Raw genomic sequence first — 25,979 nt, forward strand, 5'->3', positions numbered from 1 at the left:
GGTGTCATGATGAGACAATCATCCTCCTCGCATTCTGGCTCCTTCTCTCAACATCGAAGACAACAAAGCGACCCTAGCGTATTGCAAATGAAAAGTGAAAAGAAAGCTTCAATGCCACACCAAGCTCACTCGGATGACAAGCAACAACACGTGTTGGATCGCCAATTGTTCGAACAGATGGACCCAGTTTTTAGATTGACTTTTTTATTGTTGGTATTTCATCCAGAAATTTTGATGGTAAATCGGTAGAGCCAAAGCGATGTAAATCATCATTATTCAACAGACCAAAATAAACAAGCAAAACATCATCTACAAAACTGTATTCTTCAAACGGCGTTCCTTAATAACTAGTAACTACACTTAATTCTAGTGTTCTCATCTTCCACAAATCGCTCAACAAACTTGTCATAACAGGCAACTCTAATTTTCTCCGTTGTTGCTGGAGGTTCCAATTTACAGTAACTAGTAATTCCAGCATCTCTTCGAGCACTTTCGACAGCTTGTTTGATAGCAAAGAACACAGTTGCTCCCAAACCAAGAGGAGGTTCTATATATTGTGAATAGGTGAAAAATCAATTTAAAAAATTAGTCGTTTGGATGGATACAATAAACCAAGTTATCTAAAGTCACCGGGCAAAAATTGTAAAACATACCTCCAATACCTTTCGAGCTATAGGTTGCTTTGGGATTGAGAGAATCTTTTAACAGGTGAACATTAAACACGCATGGAATGTCACCTGCTGATGGAATTTTGTAAGCACCAGGTCCTTTGGTAAAGCATTGACCTGGTTGAATCCAAGTGTGTGATTCATCTCCCCACATAAATTCCTCCATTGTAAACAATCCCATTCTGTTAAGGACATATGTCATTCACCATGGTGGTCACAATATGTCGTTATTTTTATCAGCATCATGAATGGTTATTTTCATCATTCGCGTCATGCAACATTTGAAAACATGTCAACATACCCTTGAATAAAAGCTCCCTCAATTTGACCAATGTCGATAGCAGGATTCAAGCTATTTCCTACATCCATGACGATATCTGTACGTTTCACGGTCCAATCTCCAGTGAGTGTGTCAATTTCGACTTCACTAGCAGCACATCCATAAGTGAAATATTCGAAAGGCCTTCCAATGCCCTTCTCCCAATCCATCCACACCTGTGAAGTGTGGTAGAATCCAGTGGCGCTGAGTGAGATATCTCCCTTGTAATAGGCCTATGAGGTGTGTTGTTGTGACATGTTGATATGATAATTTTGAATGAGAAATTAAATAGTCAACATTAAAAAATAAACATCTTGATACTTACCTTATCAACCAATTCAATCCATTGTTCTGTAGTTAGAACCGGTGGAGCATGAAGTTTGTCCTTTTCATCAAGAACATAATTTGCGAATAATTCTGGGAACAACTCCTTCTTGAGAGCATCCAAACGCTTATTAATCACATTGCAAGCATTGATCACTGCTTGTCCATATAAATCACTCGAAGCACTTGCAGCAGTGGCTGACCCGTTAGGAATCTTATCGCTCGATGTATCCTTAATGTGAATGAGTTCAGGAGGAATGCCAAGCGCAGTCGATGCAACCTGAATCAATTTGATAAAGAGACCTTGTCCCATACAAACACCGCCCGTGCTCAATAATACAGAACCATCATTGTGATAAATATTAATAAAGGCACCTCCTTGGTTCAAGAAGGGAGCTCCAAAGGCAATGCCAAATTTCACAGGAAGCATGGAGATTCCTTTTTTACGATATCTGTGTTTCGAGTTGAAATCTTCAATTTCTTTCAGACGTTGCTCGTAATTGGCACATTCTTTGGTTTGATTCCATAACGTGTGAATTCGATCAGTGTCTTCAATTTTCATTTGGAATGGAGTGATGGAATTTTGAGAGGTGTAGAAATTGGCTTCTCGGATCGACATGGCCAATTTGTAAGGGCTAGTGGTTTGTTGTGAAGTTGTATCGAGTTGGCTATAGAGAGCGTGTGACAAATGATCAATGACAGTTTCTATTGCGATAAGGGACTGAGGTCCACCAAATCCTCTGAATGCCGTATTCGATTGAACATTGGTTTTACACACTCGTCCAGTTATCTTTGAAGCAGGAACGAAATAACAATTGTCAACGCTTTGCATGGCTCGATTGAGAACGCTTTCACTCAGGTCCATGCTGTATCCTCCATTAGAAATGATTTCAACATCCAAAGCTTCAATTTTTAAGGTTGACTTGTTTAAAGCTGCTTTGTATTTGGCAAAGAATGGATGCCGTTGACCTGTGGTAGACATGTCGACATCTCGGTCTAGAATAATACGAACAGGTCTCTGGAATTTTTGAGCAGCTACTGCTACTGCAGCTGCAAGGTATGTAGGTTTCGATTCTTTTCCTCCAAATCCACCTGTTGTTTTGGTATTGTAATTTAAATATTAATTAGCACATTATACAATCACTACTCACTTACCTCCAAGTCGTTTCACAGAAGCAACAACCTTATTACTAGGAATATTGAGAACTTCAGCAACTGTCATTTGAGTGTGTGAACAGTCCTGAGTGGTACAATACACTTGATATTCACCTAATTCAGGAAAGTTAGGAATCACCACAGCAGCATATGGTTCCACATAGAAATGTTCTTGAGCTGTGTTTGTGTAGGTGTCACCCTCAACAAGAACATGATCTTTTTCAAGTTGAGGATTGTTTGAAATTTCTTGAATTAATTCAGGAGCGTGCTTGTTGAGTTGTGGATTCATCAATGAGGGAGCTTGTGATGATATTCTCTTTTCCTTCACATGGAACGATTGATGCTCAAGTGCTTGGCGAATTGTGAAAATGGGTTGTTGATCTTGCAAAGTTTCATATTCAATGACAACCTCACGAGCAGCGTTCTTTGCTTGAAGCTCCGACTCGGCAACGATCATTCCAATGAGTTGCCCTGTACTTGTACAATATTGTGATTTAAATAACTCCTCTTCGTGTGGAATGACAACACCAATTTTGTTGATGCCCTTTACATCTTTGTGGTCGACAAATCCTAAAACTCCATTCATTTGGAGAGCCTTCTCAGTATTGACAGAGACAATTTTTGCGAGAGGTTTTGTGGAAAGAACAAGTGCAGCATAAACTTCTCCATAGAAGGGAAGAATGTCATCTACGAATTTTGCCTCGCCTGATACTTGTAAATGAGCTGATTGGTGTGGAAGAGGTTGTCCAACACTTGCGCCAATTTGGAGTGGCTTAAATATTTGTTGCCCAACAGGAAAATCTCTTTCAATATAGTATTGATCTAAGAGAGCAGAATTTTCATCCTCGGTCAATTCTCGAATATTCAAAGTTTTTGTCACATAGAGGTAAAACTTGTAGTAGAAAGAAAAAGATAAGGCCTTTCGATATTCTATCATTCCTCCAGGTGCATTCTTGTCGAGCGGTAAATCTTCGGCAAGATAGCTGAGTGACTCGTCGAATGCTTGTTTTGAAAATTGTTTTCCGATCAAGAAAGAGCGAGTCTTTTCAGCTGACACTGTATATGCATTCATTCCTCCATACACCAATCTACAAGTGGTGACATGTCCATAAATTACGATTCGTAAAACTACCTACAAACAAGTAAAAATGCTTACCTAATATCCCTCACAATATGACTCTCTCGTTCAATTCTAATTTTCATACCAGCAGTCACAACCGCAATGTCATCTTCTCGTCTTTTCGATTGTTTGTAGGCCTTAGTAATTAGATCACACGTTTGAATGGAATCATTTGCAACTTTACAAGTGCTGCTTGGAAGAGGAAGCTCCAAATGAATGATTAATTCACTCTTTTTCAATTGAACCTCTCTATAGCCAATAAAGAAATCTTTAAAATCAACAGTTTTCACATGTCCATCCATATGCATGATTTTAAGTTTACAATCCAATGCTATCCATAATGGATTTAAATCACTTACTGGGCTTGCAGTTACTATGTTACCTGCAAGGCACGCAGTATTTCGAATGGAAGTAGAGGCAAAATATTTCAATTGATCAAGAATGCAATCAAGAGCCTTGGCTTGATGAGGTGGAAGTAACTCTTGCTGTTCCCGTAAAAATTCCTCCATTCTGGTGAGAGTAATACTCGCTCCCAATATCAAATGAGAGGCCTCACCTGAATCTCCATTGTACACAGCTTTCATTTCTAACAATTCCTTAATGTGAGTGGGCTGAATTACCACTGGGAAATGTTTGTTTTTCATTCTTTGTTCAATTGCAATTTCTGTGTTACCGACAATAAATCTCTTGTGCTCCTTTGGATGTCTCTGCAAAATTTCTAAAAAGTTTTCCAACGTTGTAGGTCTATACCACATGAGTGGTTTAGTCGCATGAGACAAAGATCTTGCATTGTTGACTCTGAGAGGTTTGTATTTGTAATTTCTCAATTCAAACGGAAATAGTGGATCTGCTTTGGTTGTTGATTGCTCCGATGATGATTCTTTTGCATCACTGCTTTTGCCGCTACAGCAGTCGCTAGGGTTGTTTTGTTTTGCATTATTTTGACAACAATTATCCATGCCACATCCTTTCGAATTGCATGATGACTTGTTTGAATTTTGACAGCAATTTTCCATGCCGCATCCAACCAAAGAACGTGCTGCATCCAATATTGGTCTGTAGCCTGTACATCGACACAAATTTCCGTCCATAGCTCTTTCAATTTCATCAAGAGATGGCTTTGGATTGTTTCTGAGCAAGGTATACAAACTCATCACAAATCCAGGTGTACAAAATCCGCACTGCAGAGAAATATTTCATGCAAAAGTGTCAATTCATTACAAAATTTAGAATTTAAAACAATGGTTGTTCTGACATTGCAATCTCTCTACCTACCTGTGATCCATTAAATTCTCTAATTCTCTTTTGAATTAAATGCAGCATATCATCACGAGTCGAGCCAACTCCTTCAACTGTAACGACATGACATCCATCACACTCCATCAATGGAAATAAACATGAATTAACACTTCTACTCACTACCGATTGAGTCCGATGATCATAATGTTGTACCATGACAATACACGAGCCACATCCTCCCTCGTTACAACCAATTTTTGTGCCCGTGAGCCGTAGCTCATTCCGTAAATATTGTGAGAGAGTGAGCTCGGGATTGGGACAACTCAATTGATGCTTGATTCCATTCACGTAGAGTAAAATAGAGTGAGTATAATTGGTATGATGAGAGGCAATATGAGTTTCATCTTGTTGTTGATTCTGATGAGTGGGATCCAGAAGTGTTTCTGTTATTCCTCTAGGGGTGGTGTTATTACAAGAATCATCCCGAAGAAACCAACATGGACTTGTGTTATTACTCTCCGTCGTCGGAGGCAAGGAGGAGGATGAAGATGCCATCTTTTGTGTTGTTGTTCAAAGTGTTGTTGTTCTTGGAGTGTTGCGGAAAATTTTTTGTATGGAGATGGTTTTCAATTCAAAAATCTTGTCATCCCATGTTGGGTGAGGACTTTAAAAGGGGGTGACCTGAACTATGCCTTAAGTCGACATTCAACAACAGCAGCATTGAAACAGTTGGATTTGAAGTCAATGCCTTGACAGTTGCCATCAATAAGATTTGTATATATTTATCTATCCTGACAGAATTGAACTCACAACCATAACGAACGTACACTTTGGTGATGACTAGAACGACAATCTTCCAACATGATCCACACGCGTTCTCGGTCCTTGTGTGATATTGTAAAGATAGAAATTCTTGTTTTTTCGTTGCTGCCTTATTCTCTGCATCTTTTCAACACTCTTACCTGCCAAATAATACAGAGTTGAAAATTGAAGACTTGAAGGTAGGGGTCTTTTAAAATCCAAATACATGAAACATTGAGAATCCAACATGCACTGCAGATGAGAGTCATATTATCAAATGTACTTTTGGATCTGCCTTGCAACGATCGAATTCCAATTTTGCATGTATTCGACGGATGAAATCATTCATCATCAAAACATCTCTCAGTCCCTTCAAGATGAATTTGTTGTTGAGAAAAGACATGTGGAGCCGCTCATAAAGAGAGACTGTTTTCAATCAGATGAGAATGTGTTTAAAGAATTTTATATTTTCGAGTGTTGTTGGTGTCTGCTCTTGTTTTTTGAAAAAGGATTCTTTTCGTAATTGCACTGGGATAAATTGTTTCATCATCATGGATTTGAGAATCGTATTGAGTGGAATCAGAAGTGAGCTGATGAAACTTTGTATGGTCAATTATTATAGAAACTGTTGTGCTGAGTGAAGAGAGGATGACGTGTCGGTTATGTTAACATTGTGTCACGATGAGGTTGGTAGTGGTCGATGAATCAAATGGTGTTTTTTTTTGAAATGAAATTCGTTCCAATGCTGACGGATGATTGGTAGAGTGAACGTTTTGATTTCAGCAAGGAATAATGTGTTCGGCAAAAAGTGAGAGTTCAGATTTTGATTGGAAGTGAAAAAAAAACGAAATTTTATCACAACGTTGGACCCTTAAGACAATCGTTTCTCATGAATCATTCTTTAAGCGTACGCATGGTTTGAAATTCCAACTTCTGACAGCTTGCCATTCTTTTCAGCGGAAGACTTTACAAAGATTCGTTGAAAAAGACAAAAAAAAATCATCAAGAACGTCTAGTTCTTTCTTGAGATCTTATCTGCTAGTTGCGCTGTTGATACAATTCTCAAAGATAACGACCTCAGGATATTGAAAGTTTTGAGTCTAGTGTGGTGCCAGAGTATTAATATCCTTTCGGAAACGTATCAAGAGCCTTCCCGAGAGAGAATCAGGATCATTAGTATACAACAGGAAATAAGAATTTCTTCTAAACATCATCGGAATAGTAACAACATTCCTAGTCCATCCTCTACTTGATCAACATATTTATATCCACGAATAATACCATCATCATGATGATGAACAATATAATATCCAACATTATCCATCAACCCAGAAAGTGGGCTCTCATCTTTCTCGGAGTAGTTTCAATACTCTTCATTATACGACTCATGTTCAAAAATAGTGCTAGTATGAATATCATAGATGCCAGTAATAGCCATTCCGCAGCAGCACAATTCTTTAAGAAATTGAAAAAAAGTAAGGAGCCCACAAAACCATACTCAGTCATGATTACAGGAGGAGCTGGATTTATTGGCTCTCATATTGCTGAACATTTTGTGAGGAATGAACCTCTCTGTGAACGAATTGTAATTTATGATAATTTACATGCAACTGCACAATCAAGTGGTAACCCCAATGTAAATACGAATAGCAATTTGGAATTTCTGTACTCGTTGGAACAAAAGTTGAATTCAAAAAAAATTGTTTTTGTAAAGGAATCTATCATGGATCGATCAGTTTTTAGAGATACTTTGAAAAAGTATAACATACGATATGTGTATCATTTGGCTGCTCTGGTATCAGTTCCAGAATCCATGAAATTCCCTCAAATGTATTTCCAAGTGAATACTATGGGAACCGATATTGTTTTGGAGGAAAGCAGAAAATCTGGACACGTGAAAAAAGTTGTATTGAGCTCGTCAGCAGCTATTTATGGTTTGAGCCAACTGTACCAAAATTTGAGAACATGAACCCAAGCTGCGAGTCACCGTATGCTCAATCGAAATATGATGGAGAATTTTTGTGTAAATTCCATTCTCAACAGGCGATTGAGGAGCATTTATCTGCAGGTAAAAAACTTGGAGAGGACAACAGTGACAGCGACAACGAACCAATGGTTGCTATTGCTCTTCGATATTTCAACGTTTTTGGAGAACGTCAAGATCCCAACTCTCAGTATGCAGCTGCAATTCCACGATTTATCGACCGAGCATGTGTCAAAGGAGAAGCCATTGAAATTTATGGAGACGGAAGACAAACTAGAGATTTTGTCTATGTGAAAGATGTGGTTTGGGCCAACGTCTATGCCTCTTTCTTTATTGGAGAATTTGGTGTATTTAATGTTGGTTATGGCTCGTACATTACCATTAATCAAATGGCTGACATTGTTGAATCACAATGTGCCAAATTAACACAAAAGCCTGTGAATAAGAGAGTGTACCTTCCACGAAGACCGGGAGACGTTGTCTATTCGATGGCTTCCGTTCGACGACTCACAAATAATGGTTGGAAGCCAAAATACTCCTTCAAAGAATCTGCCATTCAAACCATTGAATATTTCTACAAACAATCTACTACCAACAATAATAAATAAATATTTCACAAGTATTTCAACAAAGCATTCAATCAGTCCAAGAGACCACTAATTGAATTTGAAATTCAGCCTGTATTGTTAAATTCTATCCTCTTCCTCAGTTCTTTCCTCAATGCCAGAGTAATCAATTGAGTGGACAAATTCGTTCTCTTCTGAAGGCTCTTGATGACCTTCTTGCTGATCTTCATATGTAACATCTTCATCTTCTTCCTCTTCAATAACCACTTGTTGCTGCTCGTGATGATCAAATTCATCATCTTTGAAATCTTCAAAATCCTCTTCCTGAATAGACGTATTGGAAGGTTTCTCCCCGTTATTTTGAACTTGTACCACTGCAAAATCGTGATCTGATCTTAAAGTGTCACTTGGTATCTTTGTTGGTTGTAAAGTCTCGCTTGTGTTTTCAGTATATTCCATCGTTTGGCTTGTCTCAAAATCTCCATCAAAATCTTCGAATGACCCGTCCGTGATAGCAATTGAAGCAGTGTTGTTGTCGACGAGCAAAGAAGTTGAGATTTGAGGTTCTTGATTGTTCTGCTTGCTCAAAGCTTCACTGTCAAAACTATCTGAAGTGCTTGATTGTTGATTTTCCTCTTTCTCATCCTCGTTGATCATGTCAAACTTGGCGGTTGATGAATAGTAATCATCAGACTCTTGAACTGGTGTTACTTGGTTTTGCGTTGATGAGACAACAACCTTATTGAGTTCTTTGGTCACCACTGGTTCTGTCAGTACAGATCGTGCTGACGATCCTGAGCTAAATAATGATTCTGCGCTCGCTTGTCGACTTGATGATCTTTGGTTAGTTCCATTTTTGTTGTTGTCTTTTGCTGAATGACGCTCAGACCTTGCTGAGGTTATTGTTGAAGATGTTAAACTCTCCTCCACTTCTTCAACTTGCATGGGAGTTGAAACTTCTTTCACTGGCTGTTTTGAAGCTTTCAACGCATGAAGGTCTTTCTCAAGTTTGATTGCCTCATAATTATCTTTCAATAGATTAATTAATTTGTTTTGATTCTTCCATAGTTCCTTCTCTCGAAGTGACATTCCTCTTGTATCGATCTTGGTCATGGATGAAAATAATTTACTTGGATTGTCCATAAATTCATCCATGATCATTTGATAACTTTGCTGTAAATTGTTGTAACGGTCATTATTTTCCTTAATCGTTCGATATAGTTCACATGGTATCGTAATATATTCATTGGTTGTATCTTCGGATAATTCTCGAGCAGAAGATGATTCATTCTCCTTGTTCGTCATTGTATCTGTCAGATGAGGTATGACACCAGATAAGGTTGTCCCTTGACGTTCATCGTCTTTGATCGTATCATAGCGCTGTTGTTGAAGTTTTTTAATCACTCTTTCTGCTAGTTCTTCTTCTAATGTTACTTTGTAATCTCGAGACGGATCTGGTTTTTTAGTTACAGAACTTGATTTCACTTGGATGGCTTTTTCTGTGATCGATTCGTATCAATAACTGGTTTAACCAATTTTTGGGAGGTTCCTTTTGAGCTGGAACTGGCTGACGACGGTCTTCTTGAAGAGATGGAAGATGTGGTCCGTTTCATTGTCTCTATGGGTTGTGACACTTTTTTTTGAAACACGTTGGGGGATTGTCTTCTTAAAGCCACAGAGCATGAACTTTTTGGCCTTGATGTTGTGGATGACGGTCGCTTTATACTGTCTGTATAAAGGACTTTTGACTTCTTCGACTTCTTTGACTTTTCTTTAAGCTGAGTCGTGATTTGAGATAACTGAGCAGTCATGGAGGCAAGTTGGGCCTCAATTTGACCTTTCATCATTTTAGTTTGCTGTTGGTTGTGTTTGTATTGTTGGACCATTGATGACAATGCGCCAAATTCTCCAGTCATTCCTTTTCCATGTAAAGTTGCTTGTAAATTTCCTTTCGTGTGAAGTGTGTTGTTTGCTGATGGAAAGATACTGTCTGTGACTGTTAATAGCGGATTTCTGGTGACTGCTCCTGTTTGAAGTTTTGTTGTAATATCCATTACTTTTGAGTTTGGTCCACCCATTGTAAGAGGTCGTTGTAAAGAAAACATTTTTGAAATGTTGCTTGTCATGGTATCGTTACACGTTAGGCCAGGTTGTGGTGACAATTGCCTTAATCGAACGTCCATGTCTATCACCGCCACATCATATCCACGATCGTTCTTCATTGTAAAAGTTCCACTGAGAGTTTTCTTTTGTTGAACTAGTTGTCGTTTGGGAGCATCCACCTCCTCGAATACTTTTAAATCATGGAGTGGAATATTGACACTTCCTATCAATACCGGCTTCCATCCAAATGGTAAATCAGTTCCATCCATATTTGTCGATGTTAAAATAAATAGAAAGACATAAAGTGGTAATGTTTGTACATAAATTCCCAACTCTTCTCGTTTCATTGAAAAAACAATGCTCTTTCCTGTTCTAAACATAATATTATGACTCGAGTAATTTTCTTGATCCCTAACATCGGACTTGTAGAAGGCTGTGGAGGTAAAACTTTCTTTGAACATTCGCGCTTCTAGAGTGTCTGCATTGGTGTAGGGTCCTTCTGGTTTTTGAACGTACATGAGAGGGAAATCCCAAAGTCGGAATCCTATGCAACAGTCATTAGAAAGCATGGGATTGGTGATTTATAAATAAAGTGAATGACTTCATGGACATACACATCCAGAGACCACAATCTGAGCATCGTCGTCGTTCATTGAGTTCTTTCATTTACAACTAGAAGTCATTGGAATTTCAAACTTACTTTTCTTCTCGTTCAGATTGATCTTCACCCAACGGATGGAGTGCTTCCGACAACTTTGGTTGTTGTTTGATAATAGATTCCTTGATCTTCTTCTTTTCCTTCTTTTCTTTTTACCATCTTCCGATGACACGTTATTCATCTGTTTTTGTTTGTACATTTATGTTGTATCTCTTCATCCTCTTCATTCGGATGCTTCAATATTGATATTTTCGACGATGATGCTGTCTTCATGATGATCGGTTTGAATTGTTGTTTACAATTTTTTTTGTACTCGACTTAACGTAAAGAATTGGCGCCATTATTACAAACAGATATTTAAGGTAAACATATCGAACCAAGTGTTGATACTTCTTTTACATACGTCCACAACATAGTCTTGAACGAAGGTGCATTCATTAACTTTACACAGTCGTTATTTAACGAACCATGCAAAAAAAAATGGCGAAACGAGACCTCACCTCGTTCATCGAGTTTCAAACCAATCTCTCATCAGGGTCGTCATTTCAAACCAAGAAACAAAAATTAACTCCAACATGGACAAATGATGATGGAAATATTCGGATGATCCTTGTTGATTTTTCAACTTGTTTATTTCATCATGATGATGAAAATTATGAACACACTCGGAATGAAGAATTGTTATTGAAAAAGAAATTCTCATGGCAACAAGAAGGCAAAAAGAAATGGCTTTTGAACCGGGAATTGCAATATTATAACTTCTTTCCAGTCGAATTTATGAATGATCGTGAATTTGTGTTGAATCATATCAAAAAGTATGGATATGGACTGAAATTTGCATCCACACAATTAAAACGAGATCGAGAATTTGTTTTGAAAGTGGTTCAACAAAAAGGTTCAGAGTTACAGTATTCCTATGAAGATATTCGCAACGATAAAGAAGTGGTATTGACAGCCACAAAGGAAAATGGTGTATCATTTAGATGTGCTTCATTAGCGCTTCAAAATGACAGGGAATTTGTGTTGGAAGTTGTGAGACAGAATGGAATGGCTCTTCTGTGGCACCATAAATTTGAAAAGGACAAAGAAGTTGTGCTCACTGCTGTCAAACAAAATGGAACTGCATTGGCATCGATCATCTACGACAGATCACAAAATTCAAATTGGTATGAAACCATTGCATTGGAGGCAATCAAACAAGATAAGAAGGCACTTCAATATGTTTCAGAAGAATTCCTTCACAATCAAGATTTCATGTTACAAGTTCTCAAATTAATATTTCCAGAAGAGTTTGAAACTCATGCTCTTTTGATTATTCATCGAAAGAAATCATGCTAAGAGTAGTTCAAGAATTTGGATTTTTACTTGAATTTGTGTCAAGTGAACTCAAACATGATCGAGATGTTGTTTTGAATGCAGTTAAAAATGATGGTATTTCACTTCGATTTGCATCAGAAACTTTGAGAAATGACAAAGAAATTGCATTACTGGCTGTCATGCAAGTTGGTTGGGCATTAGAATATGTCTCTTCAGATTTGAAAGGAGACAAAGAGGTTGTGTTGGCTGCTGTGAATCAAAATGGATATGCTCTTCAATATGCATCAAAAGAGTTGAGGAATGATCGAGAAGTAGTCTTGACTTCAGTAACTCACGATGGATATTCTTTGTGTTATGCTTCAAATGAGATGAAGCAAGACAGACAAGTTGTGTTGACAGCTGTAAAACAAAGGTGTGAGGCCATTGAATTCGCAGATGATGAATTGAAAAAAGACGAAGAAATTGTGTTGGAAGCTGTCAGACGAGATTTCAATTGTTTTCATTATATTTCAAGGAAATTATTTTGTGACCAATCATTCTTGTTGAAAGCAGCAAAATTCTGTGGTAACACACTTCTACGATATACACCCAAAGAAATTACAGATGATCATGAATTTATGGTGAAACTTCGAGAAGAAATCAAAAGACCTGGATTTGCTTCAGAGTACAGTGACGAATTATATCGTGAAAGAATGGAATACTTTTATTATGGAGTTTATTTGGGAACGATGTGTAGAAGGTAAAAAATTCAGAAAACTAGAGAAACGCAAGGAGTGCGTATTTGAGGGCTTTTGTGTCTTGTTTAATAGCTTCAACAACAATTTCTTCATCTTCTTAGAGGGTGCAATGAGGGCCCTTTCAAACCTGCAGCCACAGCAAACAGCCATTCAGCCAGGATAGTCCTCGCTGCCGAAATTATTTTCAGATACAATCAACAGAATCCTTAGGTTCTTGAAAACGAAGAAAATGCGTAAAATCTTTAGAAACGTCCATCAATCTGCAATCTGTTTCATTCACCACAAAAGTTTTCATGAAAAATCTGAAAGTATTGAGTTCTCTCATTTTAGTATCTCTTCGGTATTCCCATTTGATAGAATCTTCTCCTTCACATCCAGGCAAAGGTTTTTTGTTCTTCTCAGTCCTTTTTGTCCACTGTTTGATTTGCTTAATTTGGCAGATGTAGACATGATTGTTTTCATCTAATTGGAGAACATAATCACCAATGCTTAAATAATCGGAATTGAGAGTCTAATTTGCTTCTGGTTTTTCAATTTGTTCTTGAGAAGTCAGTTGAGAATAGAGTTGCCATGAGAGGGAGTTTGATTGTTGTGAGATAGTGTTTGGTTTTCTCTTATCGAACCTTCTTTGTCTCAAAACATCACAAGAAGTTTTGTGATTAAATGTTACTTGGCGTATGAATTGTTGTTTGTGATAGGTAATTCCTCCAATGATGGTGATATGTGTGTTGGATTGTTTGTTTTTGAAATTTTGCAGCATGTTGTGTGGTTGATGTGTTCTGTTCCATTGCTGCTCCAATTGATCAAATTCCACAATGTCATTATTCGAATTTTGTTTCAATTTGAATTCTTTTGTAAGTAAAACTTCAATACCAGGTATATTCAAATTAAACAATAGAGTATGAATGGTTGGAGCTTCATATTCAGCATCTGAAAGGTGGCAAAAGTACGCTTTGGTGTTGGAGCCACAATGACATTGAATTTAAATGTTAACACAGTATCCAAAAGACTGTCACGAAGAGAAATGGCATTGTCATGATACACGATATAGGGCCTTCTTTCTTCCTAGTAACATGAAATTGATGAAGAGTCTTGTCTTGTTATCCTTATCAATGTAGAAGGATTGAAGAGTTGAAAATGGTATTTCTCTCTTGATTACTCCATCTTTGAACACGAGGACAGAATTATGGGCGAATTTGAGAATTCTCTTTTGTCTCTTTCTTATTTAGGGTGTCGTTCTCAACGACAAAGGTTTGTTGTTTTTCTAATGAGGTAAATTTCACCAACATCTGCAATGGTTTCAACAAGATTGTCACGTTGTTGATCCGAGACACGATTAAATCTCTTGTTGGAATGAATTTTTATGAAACGAATGGAATCCAAATTTTGATTGGTTCTTTAATGTCACTCAACGACGTCCAATCGTATTTGGTCTTGATGAGTCTCTGTCTTTCATTTTGGATGATATAGAATATCGATTTTTAAGCAAAAAACAACCAACTTGCAACATGAATTCTCAGTCAGCTTTCAACTCATTGGACGCATGTTGAACAGCACATTCGTTGGTCTGAACAGCTGTAACACAATCTCTTTGTTGCGTTTCAATGTTTCTTAGGTTCTAAGGAATTACATGTCCGTTTTGATGACCGTCAGCTAATGCAACATCATGATCATTCTGAATGATCCGAATAACATCAGGTTCTCCAATTAAGGTAAGAGCCATAGATAATTTTCGTTTTATTCTGCCACTCAATTCTTTCACTGCCTTATTTGTGTCTTCTAAAGTAAATTTATATCGTTTGAATGTTCGGCGAATGGTTTCAGTCGAATACTGTCCTCCGATGATAAATCAATTGTTCCCACTCTGGCAAGGTTTTGGAACTCAAAGTGATGTGACACCGTAATTGATTAAGTAAAGAGAACTCTAAATTGTGTGACACCGTAAAGGTTCGTGTATTTGCTTTTCGTCATCCATTCATTCCACAGTCACACTGTGAAATGATGACAACACAAATGACAAGTGTTCATATCCTTCTCGTTGATTTTTATCAAGTTTCCACTCACAATCATCCTTTGAACATGCAAGCAGTGTTGAAAAAGAAATTTTCATTACAACAATTGGGAAAGAAGAAATGGCTTTTGAATCGGGAATTGAAATATCAACATTTCTTTCCTGTTGAGTTTATGAATGATCGTGAATTTGTGTTGAATCATTTCAAAAAGTATGGATATGGATTGCGATTTGCATCCACACAATTACAAAAAGATCACGGATTTGCTCTATACGATGAGTACAGATTACTGTGTCCATACTTTCGCGATGATTATAAAGAAGTGTTATTGACGGCCATAAAAACAGATGTTTTTCCAAAAAAGCCTCTTGAAAACAGGGAATTCGTGTTGGGAGTTGTGAGACAGAATGGAATGGCCCTTGAGTGCGACAGTAACGCTCTATATGACAGGGAGATTGTGTTGGCTGCTGTCAAACAAAATGGGAATGCATTGAAATTTGTAAATGACAGCTTTGATTGGTATGAAACAGTTGCATTGGAAGCAATCCAACAAAATAAGAATGCACTTCGATATGTTTCCAAAGATTTTCTTCAAAATCAAGATTTCATGTTACAAGCTCTCAAATTAATATTTCCAGATGAGTTTGAAACCTCATGCTCTTTTGATTATTCATCGAAAGAAATCATGCTAAGAGTAGTTCAAGAATTTGGATTTTTACTTGAATTTGTGTCAAGTGAACTCAAACGTGATCGAGATGTTGTTTTGAGTGCAGTTAAAAATCATGGTCGTTCGTTGGGATTTGCATCAGATGATTTGAGAAATGACAAAGAAATTGCATTAATTGCTGTTCAACAAGATGGTTGGTCATTGAGATATGTTTCTTCAGATTTGAAAGGAGATCAACAAGTGGTGTTGGCTGCTGTAACCCGTTGTGGACGTGCTCTTCTACATGCATCAGAAGAATTGCAAAATGATCGAGAAGTAGTCTTGACTGCAGTAACTCAAGATGGATACTCATTGCATTTTGCTTCAAATGAGATGAAGAAAGACAGACAATTGGTCTTGACTGCAGTAAGTCACGATAGATATTCATTGCGTGTTGCTTTGGATGAGATGAAGAACGACAGACAAGTGGTTTTGGCAGCTGTAACCAAAAACGGAAATCGTCTTGAATATGCACCAAAAGAGTTGAAGAATGATCGAGAGGTGGTCTTGACTGCAGTAACTCAAGATGGAGAGTCATTACACTTTGCTTCCAATGAGTTGAAGAATGATCGAGAGGTGGTCTTGACTGCAGTAACTCAAAATGGAGAGTCATTACGTTTTGCTTCCAATGAGTTGAAGAATGATCGAGAAGTAGTCTTGAGTGCAGTAACTCAAAATGGAGAGTCATTATGTTTTGCTTCCAATGAGATGAAGAAAGATAGACAAGTGGTTTTGACAGCTTTAAAACAACACCAAGGAGCCTTCAGGTATTCACGTTACGATTGGTCAAGTGATCCAGAAACTTGGTTCGAAATCATCCAACTAGGTGGGACTTATTTGCAAAGTACTTCTAAGGAGTTATTGATTGACCATCAATTCTTGTTGAAAATTGCAAAGCTTGTCGGTCATCCTCTTTTGAGTTTGATACCAAATGAAATTACCAATGATCATGAATTTATGGTGAAATTAACAGAGGAAATCAAAAGTTCTGGATCTGTTTCCGAGTATAGTGATGAATTGTATCAAGAAAGAATGGAACACTTTTATTATGGAGTGTATTTGGGGTCTAGTTTGGAACAGAGGAATCATTAGTTGTTACGTTGGAAATCTCAAAGGTTAGTAATGGTACTAGAGTTTAGCCTTGTTGATAGTGTATAGCACATCAAGGTCTTTCCGACGCCTGAAAATTAGATGAAGATGCAATCAAATCGTTGTTGATAATAATGTCTACATACATGGACAGTGAAAGCATGTTTGGTAGTCGTAATTAAAGTGCCGGTGAAGACCTGAACGATATTACGTCTATTTGAAGCACGAGATTCAGTAAAGTCTAATGCTGAGGTTGTAATTGAGAGTATGATTCATGTTGGTTGGTTTTTTTGGTATTGTGGAAGACTTTGGTACAGGGGATGTTGGTTTGGACTTGTCTGTCATGTCTTTGTATCATTGGCACAGTTAGCCTTAGTGTTCTTAATTACTACTGATCAGCCAATAACAGCACAAAGCCAGTGGATTCTATCACAACTGCAGTGAAACCAGTGACATCTTTTGTTCCAAAAACAAAGCATCCGCCTTGAACTCTATCGCGCCGTGCAAAAAAAATGGCGAAAAAAGACGATCTGTTCATCGAGTTTCAAACCAATCTCTCATCACGGTCGTCATTTCAAACCAAGAAACCAAAAGAAAATGTTCGAATGATCCTTGTTGATTTTTCAACTTGTTTATTTCATCATGATGATGAAAATTATGAACACACTCGGAATGTAGAATTGTTATTGAAAAAGAAATTCTCATGGCAACAAGAAGGCAAAAAGAAATGGCTTTTGAATCGGGAATTGAAATATCAAAACTTCTTTCCTGTTGAGTTTATGAATGATCGTGAATTTGTGTTGAATCATTTCAAAAAGTATGGATATGGATTGAAATTTGCATCCACACAATTAAAACGAGATCGAGATTTTGTTTTGAAAGTGGTTCAACAAAATGGTTTAGAGTTACGATTTGCAGATGAAGATATTCACAATGATAAAGAAGTGGTGTTGACAGCCACAAAGGAAAATGATGTATCATTTAGATATGCTTCATTAGCGCTTCAAAATGACAGGGAATTCGTGTTGGAAGTTGTGAGACAGAATGGAATGGCTCTTCAGTGGCACCATAAATTTCGAAATGACAAAGAAGTTGTGCTCACTGCTGTCAAACAAAATGGAACTGCATTGGCATCGATCATCTACGACAGATCACAAAATTCAAATTGGTATGAAACCATTGCATTGGAGGTAATCAAACAAGATAAGAAGGCACTTCAATATGTTTCAGAAGAATTCCTTCAAAATCAAGATTTCATGTTACAAGCTCTCAAATTAATATTTCCAGAAGAGTTTGAAACCTCATGCTCTTTTGATTATTCATCGAAAGAAATTATTCTAAGAGTAGTTTCAGAGTTTGGATTTTTACTTGAATTTGTGTCAAGTGAACTCAAAAGTGATCGAGATGTTGTTTTGAATGCAGTTAAAAATGATGGTACTTCACTTCGATTTGCATCAGATGATTTGAGAAATGACAAAGAAATTGCATTAATGGCTGTCATGCAAGTTGGTTGGGCATTAAAATTTGTCTCTTCAGATTTGAAAGGAGACAAAGAGATTGTGTTGGCTGCTGTAAATCAACATGGATTTGCTCTTGAATATGCATCAACAGAGTTGAGGAATGATCGAGAAGTAGTCTTGACTTCAGTTACTCACTATGGATATTCTTTGTGTTATGCTTCAGATGAGATGAAGAAAGACAGACAAGTTGTGTTGACAGCTGTAAAACAAAGGTGTGAGGCCATTGAATTCGCAGATGATGAATTGAAAAAAGACGAAGAAATTGTGTTGGAAGCTGTCAGACGAGATCTCAATTGTTTTCATTATATTTCAAAGAAATTATTTTGTGACAAATCATTCTTGTTGAAAGCAGCAAAATTCTGTGGTAACACACTTCTACGATATACACCCAAAGAAATTACAGATGATCATGAATTTATGGTGAAACTTCGAGAAGAAATCAAAAGATCTGGATTTGCTTCAGAGTACAGTGACAAATTATATCATGAAAGAATGGAATACTTTTATTATGGAGTTTATTTGGGAACAATTCGAAATCACTAAGAGCCGCTCCACCACTTGCAATACAATATCTTTTTTATTGAGATGGTCTGAATGTATGAAATGTCTCATGTCGTCATTGATACAAAGTTAAATTCTTCAAATATATTCACTGTTGGCCATACGTTTGACATTTTCTTTGTCGATTTCGTCATTGCTGCCAAGGTTAAGCTTCTTCAAATTCTTGGACTGTGCTCGCTAAAAAAGCAATGAAATCATCAAGCAATATGTTTAACACCTTGTCACTCAAATCTACGGTCGTTTGTGATAGCCTTAGTGTTCTAAATTACTACTGATACAGTGCTGCAAATTTGCCCCAAAAAGGAGCCATCTACAGGTGAATGAGACTGGAGGTTATTGATAAGTGTCATCACACATTTGGTAAAGAACTGACTCCAGCTCTTTCACTCTTTCTCGTTGGTACTCCTTGCTGCTGGGAGGGAGGTGTTGAATCATTTTTTGCTCTTTGCTATTACATTTTGTTGTAAATTATAAAGAGAATGATGGCAAAACAGATTTTTCATTGCCGTGTGTACATACGCCAACCACAAACCACAGATCCAAATTACTATTTACAAATGCAAAAAAAATGGCGAAAAGAGACCTCACCTCGTTCATTGAGTTTCAAACCAATCTCTCATCACGGTCGTCATTTCAAAGCAAGAAACAAAAATTAACTCCAACATGGATAAATGATGATGGAAATGTTCGGATGATCCTTGTTGATTTTTCAACTTGTTTATTTTGTCATGATGATGAAAATTATGAACACACTCGGAATGTAGAATTGTTATTGAAAAAGAAATTCACATGGCAACAAGAAGGAAAAAAGAAATGGCTTTTGAACCGGGAATTGCAATATTATAATTTCTTTCCAGTCGAATTTATGAATGATCGTGAATTTGTGTTGAATCATATCAAAAAGTATGGATATGGATTGAAGTTTGCATCCGCATCATTACAACAAGATCGAGATTTTGTTTTGAAAGTGGTTCAACAAAAAGGTTCAGAGTTACGATTTGCAGATGAAGTTATTCACAATGATAAAGAAGTGGTGTTGACAGCCACAAAGGAAAATGATGAATCATTTAGATGTGCTTCAAAAGCACTTCGATATGACAGGGAATTCGTGTTGGAAGTTGTGAGGCAGAATGGAATGGCTCTTCAGTGGCACCATAAATTTGGAAATGACAAAGAAGTTGTGCTCACTGCTGTCAAACAAAATGGAATTGCATTGCAATTTATTTATTATTTCAGATATAGAAATTCAGATTGGTATGAAACAGTTGCATTGGAGGCAATCAAACAAAATAAGAATGCACTTCGATATGTTTCAGAAGAATTTCTTCGAAATCATGATTTCATGTTACAAGTTCTCAAATTAATATTTCCAGATGAGTTTGAAACCTCATGCTCTTTTGATTATTCATCGAAAGAAATCATGATGAAGATCATTCAAGAATTTGGATTTTTACTTGAATTTGTGTCAAGTGAACTCAAAAGTGATCGAGATGTTGTTTTGAATGCAGTTAAAAATGCTGGTACTTCACTTCGATTTGCATCAGAAACTTTGAGAAATGACAAAGAAATTGCATTAATGGCTGTTCAACAAAATGGTTGGGCATTAGGATATGTTTCTTCAGATTTGAAAGGAGACAAAGAGGTTGTGTTGGCTGCTGCAAATCAACATGGATATGCTCTTGTATATGCATCAGAAGAGTTGCAGAATGAGCGAGAAGTAGTCTTGAGTGCAGTAACTCAAAATGGAGAGTCATTACGTTATTCTTCCAATGAGATGAAGAAAGACAGACAAGTTGTGTTGACAGCTGTAAAACAAAGGTGTGGAGCCATTGAATTCGCAGATGATGAATTGAAAAAAGACGAAGAAATTGTGATGGAAGCTATCAAACGAGATCTCAGTTGTTTTCATTATATTTCAAGGAAATTATTTTGTGACAAGTCATTCTTGTTGAAAGCTGCAAAGTTTGGAGATAACACACTTCTACAATATACACCCACAGAAATTACAGACGATCCTGAATTTATGGTGAATCTTCGAGAAGAAATCAAAAGATCTGGGTTTGTTTCAGAATACAGTGACGAATTATATTGTGAAAGAATGGAATACTTTTATTATGGAGTTTATTTGGGAACGATGTGTAGAAGGTAAAAAACTCAGAAAACTAGAGAAACGCAAGGAGTGCGTATTTGAGGGCTTTTGTGTCTTGTTTACTAGCTTCAACAACAATTTCTTCATCTTCTTAGAGGGTGCAATTAGGGCCCTTTCAAACCTGCAGCCGCAGCAAACAGCCATTCAGCCAGGATAGTCCTCGCTGCCGAAATTATTTTCAGATACAATCAACAGAATCCTTAGGTTCTTGAAAACGAAGAAAATTCCTCATAATATTGCGTAAAATCTTTAGAAACGTCCATCAATCTGCAATCTGTTTCATTCACCACAAAAGTTTTCATGAAAAATCTAAAAGTATTGAGTTCTCCCATTTTAGTATTTCTTTGGTATTCCTATTTGATAGAATGTAAATAATCTTCTCCTTCACATCCAGGCAAAGGTTTTTTGTTCTTCTCAGTCCTTTTTGTCCACTGTTTGATTTGCTTAATTTGGCAGATGTAGACATGATTGTTTTCATCTAATTGGAGAACATAATCACCAATGCTTAAATATTCGGAATTGAGAGTCTGATTTGCTTTTGGTTTTCAATTTGTTCTTGAGAAGTCAGTTGAGAATAGAGTTGCCACGAGAGGGAGTTTGATTGTTGTGAGATAGTGTTTGGTTTTCTCTTATCGAACCTTCTTTGTCTCGAAACATCACAAGAAGTTTTGTGATTAAATGTTTCTTTGAAGTATGAATTGTTGTTTGTGATAGATAATTCCTCCAATGATGGTGATATGTGTGTTGGATTGTTTGTTTTTGAAATTTTGCAGCATGTTGTGTGGTTGATGTGTTCTGTTTCATTGCTGCTCCAATTAATCAAATTCCACAATGTCATTATTTGAATTTTGTTTCAATTTGAATTCTTTTGTAAGTAAAACTTCATTACCAGGTATATTCAAATTAAACAATAGAGTATGAATGGTTGGAGCTTCATATTCAGCATCTGAAAGGTGGCAAAAGTACTATTGTTTTCAGCGTTCAGATTGGTGTTGGAGCCACAATGACATTGAATTTAAATGTTAACACAGTATCCAAAAGACTGTCACGAAGAGAAATGGCATTGTCATGATACACGATATAGGGCCTTCTTTCTTCCTAGTAACATGAAATTGATGAAGAGTCTTGTCTTGTTATCCTTATCAATGTAGAAGGATTGAAGAGTTGAAAATGGTATTTCTCTCTTGATTACTCCATCTTTGAACACGAGGACAGAATTATGGGCGAATTTGAGAATTCTCTTTTGTCTCTTTCCTGATTTGGTATCGTTCTCAACGACAAACAATACAACCACATGGTCTGAATGACCCCCCCTGCGGAAACAGGGGGGGTTAACAACTGTCAAAATTAATTTTGGCAATACTAGTTCAAATATGTGAATTTTGAAGGTTCAGACTGAACATGCTGGCTTCATTAAGGATGTCATTAATAAATTTTTTATTACATAACACTTATTGACAATTGTTCGTTCAGCATTGTTTCATAATTGTTGAGCCAATCTACTCAGTATTTATTGGAATGTGCAAGCTGTCGATATTCGTGAAGATCAATAAAGAACTGCTTTCGTTGGAAGTTGGATTGTTGTTCCGGCCGCAACTGGAAGCAAAGCGAAGATCAACTCCAGCAAACAATGGAAAATCGTATGAATAAAATGAATCGAAATCCTCTCTCTTTGAATGAATTTACATACGATTTTTCGGGCTTCGAGCGAACTGTCCACGAAGGCGTGCCTTTGATCAATATAACAAAATTAGCAAAAACCAACAAAACCTCCAAAACAAAGACCCACAATGCATACCAACCGACAAAATATGCTCCTGTAGAGCATACTAACCCATCTCACTCAGCAAAATATGTTGATTATTTGTGGGCTGTGAAATTCTTGAGCTCTCGTGATAATGTTCAGCAGGAAGAGTTTTTGCAATGGGTGGCTGTTTGTTTGTTTCAACAATTAGAGTATGGGAGTTGTCAACCTATCACAATTAGTGAAAACAACTCTTCGACCAGTACTATTGATGATTCTAACAACATTGATGTGCATTCTAGTTTTGGATTGTCTTGTTCAAACTGTGGACATTCGCATATAACAGGGAAATCAATCTCTAAGAAGAGAATATGGTCTCTCACTGATTCCACTTACAGAAATTCTAAAGTAATGGCTTACATGAACACAATTCAACAAATGTTTTCCGTCAGTGGTGTTATCATGATTGAAGTGTTGGCATTATATTTTCAAAATTTTCTAGCACACTTTTTGGCTTTGTTGAGTTATGTTGTTCTAAAACCAGGTTCTGAAACTGAACGAGTTGTGTCTCGTTATATTACAATCCGTCAAAATTTTTTTGCTCAAATTCCAAACGTGCGCAATGCTAAAGAAGATATTCTATTGTTAAAAGATTTCATGTTGTTGAGTGATGAACGGTATCAACACTTCGTAGACTATGTTCAGTTGAAGGGATTTTTACCTTGCTCGGAAACATTATATAGATGTAGAAAAGAAATTAATACTGCTATCACTCAAAAATATGAAATACAATATAATGGTGTGCGTCTTAATTGTAATTTCCTTAAGGTATTGCAAGACATGCTAATAATTCATAGAAATGAATGCGAGAGAGCAAATGTTAATCCTCAAATAGGAGTTTTGGAGTTGAAAATGGTTATTGACAAAGGAGCCAATTCATTCCTAATCGGTGCAGTTGGTCCATTAAATTTGATATTGTCTCCCCAAAGCAGACATTCGTATGTATCATGCGTAGCGTTGGATGACGAAGAGAGCAAAGAAAATTCTACATCTATATTTAAGTATATGGTAGAAATATTGAATGCATCTATAATGATTTTACATCCTTTCATATTTGATGTTGCTCAACAATTACCCCTTCCAATAATAGTATATTTGACAAATGATTTAAAAATGGTAGGATTAGTAACAGATTTGAATGATGATGACTGTTTCTGTCCATATTGCAAATGCAAGAAACATGAAAGACATCTCTTTGAAAAAGAATGTGAATATCGTTGCTTAAAGTATCACACTAATCCAAAATTCAATATTGCAACTCTCCCGTGTTCTCTTCACTTGAAAATAAGAGTTGTTTGTAATTTGATGTTACAAATATTCCTAAAACAAAAATCGTTCACAATTTGCAAAACCATCCAACAGAGAATTAGTGAGTTACCACATTGCTCTCAATTTAAATATAGAAATACACAAGTGGAAGATGATGACAATGATGATGTTGTTGGAGCTAGGAGTGACCAATTTTTGCCAGATCTGCCATATTTGAATGGTAACCAAGCAGATCAAATATTGTTAAATTTTGAAACAATTTTCGCTGGGTTTTTAGATTTTAGGGAAATATTTATCTGGCAACTTACTCGAATCATTATTTTCTCATATGTACAAGGACCCAATAGTTTAAAAGGAAATGTAGAAGAGTATTTTAAGCTCAAATTATATTGCAAATGGCTCGGAATGCTATTAATTGATACATATCCAACATCTAAATTTGCGTATTATATTCATATATTAGTTAAGCACGTAGCAAGTTTGATTTTCATGCACGGACCACTCATCAGGTTTGCTAATCAAGGAAGTGAAAATATTCACGCTGGTCATATTCTTGGAGTGGAACGAGCGACAGCAGCAGGAGGAAGGGCAAAAGAAGATAACAAGAAGACTCCTATGGAACAAGTGGTATTCCAAGAGTTCCGAAGAATATATTTAACAGCCCAAAGAGACATTCCTTGGCAATCGAAGTTAAATGATACAGTTTACGTTACAAGTTGGAAATCGGTTTCCAATGAATATGAAATTTTACAGAGATTGGAGCTGGCTCAAGGTGATGCGTGGAAATCTGTGTTGCGCTTGATGATAGGTGTTACTGATGAAAACAACGTACAATCAACAGAAAGGTGGTCACAGCAATCTTGTAATTTTTTTGAAAACGAGTTTTAATAAAATTTAATGTTTCAATGAATTTTATTTGACGATTTCTTGATGATCATGCTGTGTCTTCCCATCTATCTGTGATTGGACAATATGCTTGTGTAACTTGTGAGAAATGTATATGCACTCTGTTGTCATGATTTACAATGAACACTGTTTCATGATAAAACGAACGAATTTCTCGGTTATGAAACATTTCTGTGATGGGATGATCTTTCAAACCCCAATCAAAACCAGCCAATAGATCAGGCATAGACTGCTTGAAATAATAGTAGGTGCGAGTATATTTCTCCCAAACACCATTTTGCTTCACTCTGTATTGAGCTTGCCATGTCAAACAATCTTGCCTAGTGAAGAGGTGAGCCAATAATTCCTTGGGACATGTTCCGAGGAACAACCAATGGCCAAATTTGCTGTAATTAGGTTCCAATCGTCTGTTCAAGATTTGTGCAGATTCGGAGCCAAATTCTCGTAATCTTCTTTGTTGGTAATATCTGTCGAGGATGGCAGGATCAATATCCTTCAATGCCTCTCTCCAATTTATACTGGTATCAACCTCTGTTGGTGTTGGTTTGATTGCTCTTTTAGGAACTCGAACGAGACCCGTATCGTCATGGTTGGTGGTATTGACAACTTTCTTCTTTCTAGCCGCTTTTGATTTCTTGCCAAAAATCTTATCACCAAGTTCTACGGAAAGAGGTTTAGCATTGCTTGTGAAACAATCAGAGTTGTACATGGTTATCTTCAAGACCTTTCTTGGTTTGGGAGTGGGTTGTGTATGGTGGACTCGGGTCATGACGTATCGTTTGATTGCTTTTGTATTGTTGTTATGCTTTTGTTATTGCTGCTTTTGTGCTTTTGTATTGTTGTTATGCTTTTGTTATTGTTGTTATGCTTTTGTTATTGCTGTTTTGCTTTTGTCGTATCACTTGTTGTGATGATTGTGTTGGCGTGTTGCCAATTTATTTTAACTGGTAGGGTACAGGTGTGTGATCATTT

General features: G+C 36.8%; 10 protein-coding genes across 10 annotated transcripts; 7 read left to right on the forward strand and 3 right to left on the reverse strand.

Annotated features, from left to right (window-relative positions):
- Window positions 1-347: 347 nt before the first annotated feature.
- On the reverse strand, window positions 348-5,380 carry C9374_005873 (uncharacterized protein; the record flags this gene model as incomplete). Its single annotated transcript, XM_044695671.1, has 7 exons — window positions 348-547; window positions 654-850; window positions 970-1,220; window positions 1,313-2,403; window positions 2,467-3,554; window positions 3,623-4,767; window positions 4,862-5,380. 7 exons carry the CDS (start codon window positions 5,378-5,380, stop codon window positions 348-350), a joined length of 4,491 nt encoding a protein of 1,496 aa, XP_044547760.1.
- A 1,633-nt stretch (window positions 5,381-7,013) lies between these two features.
- C9374_005874 (uncharacterized protein) lies at window positions 7,014-7,595 on the forward strand (the record flags this gene model as incomplete). Its single annotated transcript, XM_044695672.1, has 1 exon — window positions 7,014-7,595. The coding sequence occupies one exon, from the start codon at window positions 7,014-7,016 to the stop codon at window positions 7,593-7,595; it is 582 nt and encodes a 193-aa protein (XP_044547761.1).
- Window positions 7,596-7,738: 143 nt separating this feature from the next.
- On the forward strand, window positions 7,739-8,218 carry C9374_005875 (uncharacterized protein; the record flags this gene model as incomplete). Its single annotated transcript, XM_044695673.1, has 1 exon — window positions 7,739-8,218. One exon carries the CDS (start codon window positions 7,739-7,741, stop codon window positions 8,216-8,218), a length of 480 nt encoding a protein of 159 aa, XP_044547762.1.
- A 78-nt stretch (window positions 8,219-8,296) lies between these two features.
- Window positions 8,297-10,848, reverse strand: C9374_005876 (uncharacterized protein; the record flags this gene model as incomplete). Its single annotated transcript, XM_044695674.1, has 2 exons — window positions 8,297-9,675; window positions 9,903-10,848. 2 exons carry the CDS (start codon window positions 10,846-10,848, stop codon window positions 8,297-8,299), a joined length of 2,325 nt encoding a protein of 774 aa, XP_044547763.1.
- A 569-nt stretch (window positions 10,849-11,417) lies between these two features.
- C9374_005877 (uncharacterized protein) lies at window positions 11,418-12,997 on the forward strand (the record flags this gene model as incomplete). The annotated part of the gene is made up of 2 exons (XM_044695675.1): window positions 11,418-12,226; window positions 12,277-12,997. 2 exons carry the CDS (start codon window positions 11,418-11,420, stop codon window positions 12,995-12,997), a joined length of 1,530 nt encoding a protein of 509 aa, XP_044547764.1.
- Window positions 12,998-14,989: 1,992 nt separating this feature from the next.
- C9374_005878 (uncharacterized protein) lies at window positions 14,990-16,801 on the forward strand (the record flags this gene model as incomplete). The annotated part of the gene is made up of 1 exon (XM_044695676.1): window positions 14,990-16,801. The coding sequence occupies one exon, from the start codon at window positions 14,990-14,992 to the stop codon at window positions 16,799-16,801; it is 1,812 nt and encodes a 603-aa protein (XP_044547765.1).
- A 509-nt stretch (window positions 16,802-17,310) lies between these two features.
- Window positions 17,311-18,861, forward strand: C9374_005879 (uncharacterized protein; the record flags this gene model as incomplete). Its single annotated transcript, XM_044695677.1, has 1 exon — window positions 17,311-18,861. The coding sequence occupies one exon, from the start codon at window positions 17,311-17,313 to the stop codon at window positions 18,859-18,861; it is 1,551 nt and encodes a 516-aa protein (XP_044547766.1).
- Window positions 18,862-19,447: 586 nt separating this feature from the next.
- Window positions 19,448-21,028, forward strand: C9374_005880 (uncharacterized protein; the record flags this gene model as incomplete). The annotated part of the gene is made up of 1 exon (XM_044695679.1): window positions 19,448-21,028. One exon carries the CDS (start codon window positions 19,448-19,450, stop codon window positions 21,026-21,028), a length of 1,581 nt encoding a protein of 526 aa, XP_044547767.1.
- Window positions 21,029-22,658: 1,630 nt separating this feature from the next.
- On the forward strand, window positions 22,659-24,989 carry C9374_005881 (uncharacterized protein; the record flags this gene model as incomplete). The annotated part of the gene is made up of 1 exon (XM_044695680.1): window positions 22,659-24,989. One exon carries the CDS (start codon window positions 22,659-22,661, stop codon window positions 24,987-24,989), a length of 2,331 nt encoding a protein of 776 aa, XP_044547768.1.
- Window positions 24,990-25,035: 46 nt separating this feature from the next.
- C9374_005882 (uncharacterized protein) lies at window positions 25,036-25,776 on the reverse strand (the record flags this gene model as incomplete). Its single annotated transcript, XM_044695681.1, has 1 exon — window positions 25,036-25,776. One exon carries the CDS (start codon window positions 25,774-25,776, stop codon window positions 25,036-25,038), a length of 741 nt encoding a protein of 246 aa, XP_044547769.1.
- Window positions 25,777-25,979: the final 203 nt, after the last annotated feature.

The sequence above is a fragment of the Naegleria lovaniensis genome (assembly GCF_003324165.1).
Source record: "Naegleria lovaniensis strain ATCC 30569 chromosome Unknown tig025, whole genome shotgun sequence".
NCBI classification, from domain to species: Eukaryota; Heterolobosea; class Eutetramitea; order Acrasida; family Naegleriidae; genus Naegleria; species Naegleria lovaniensis.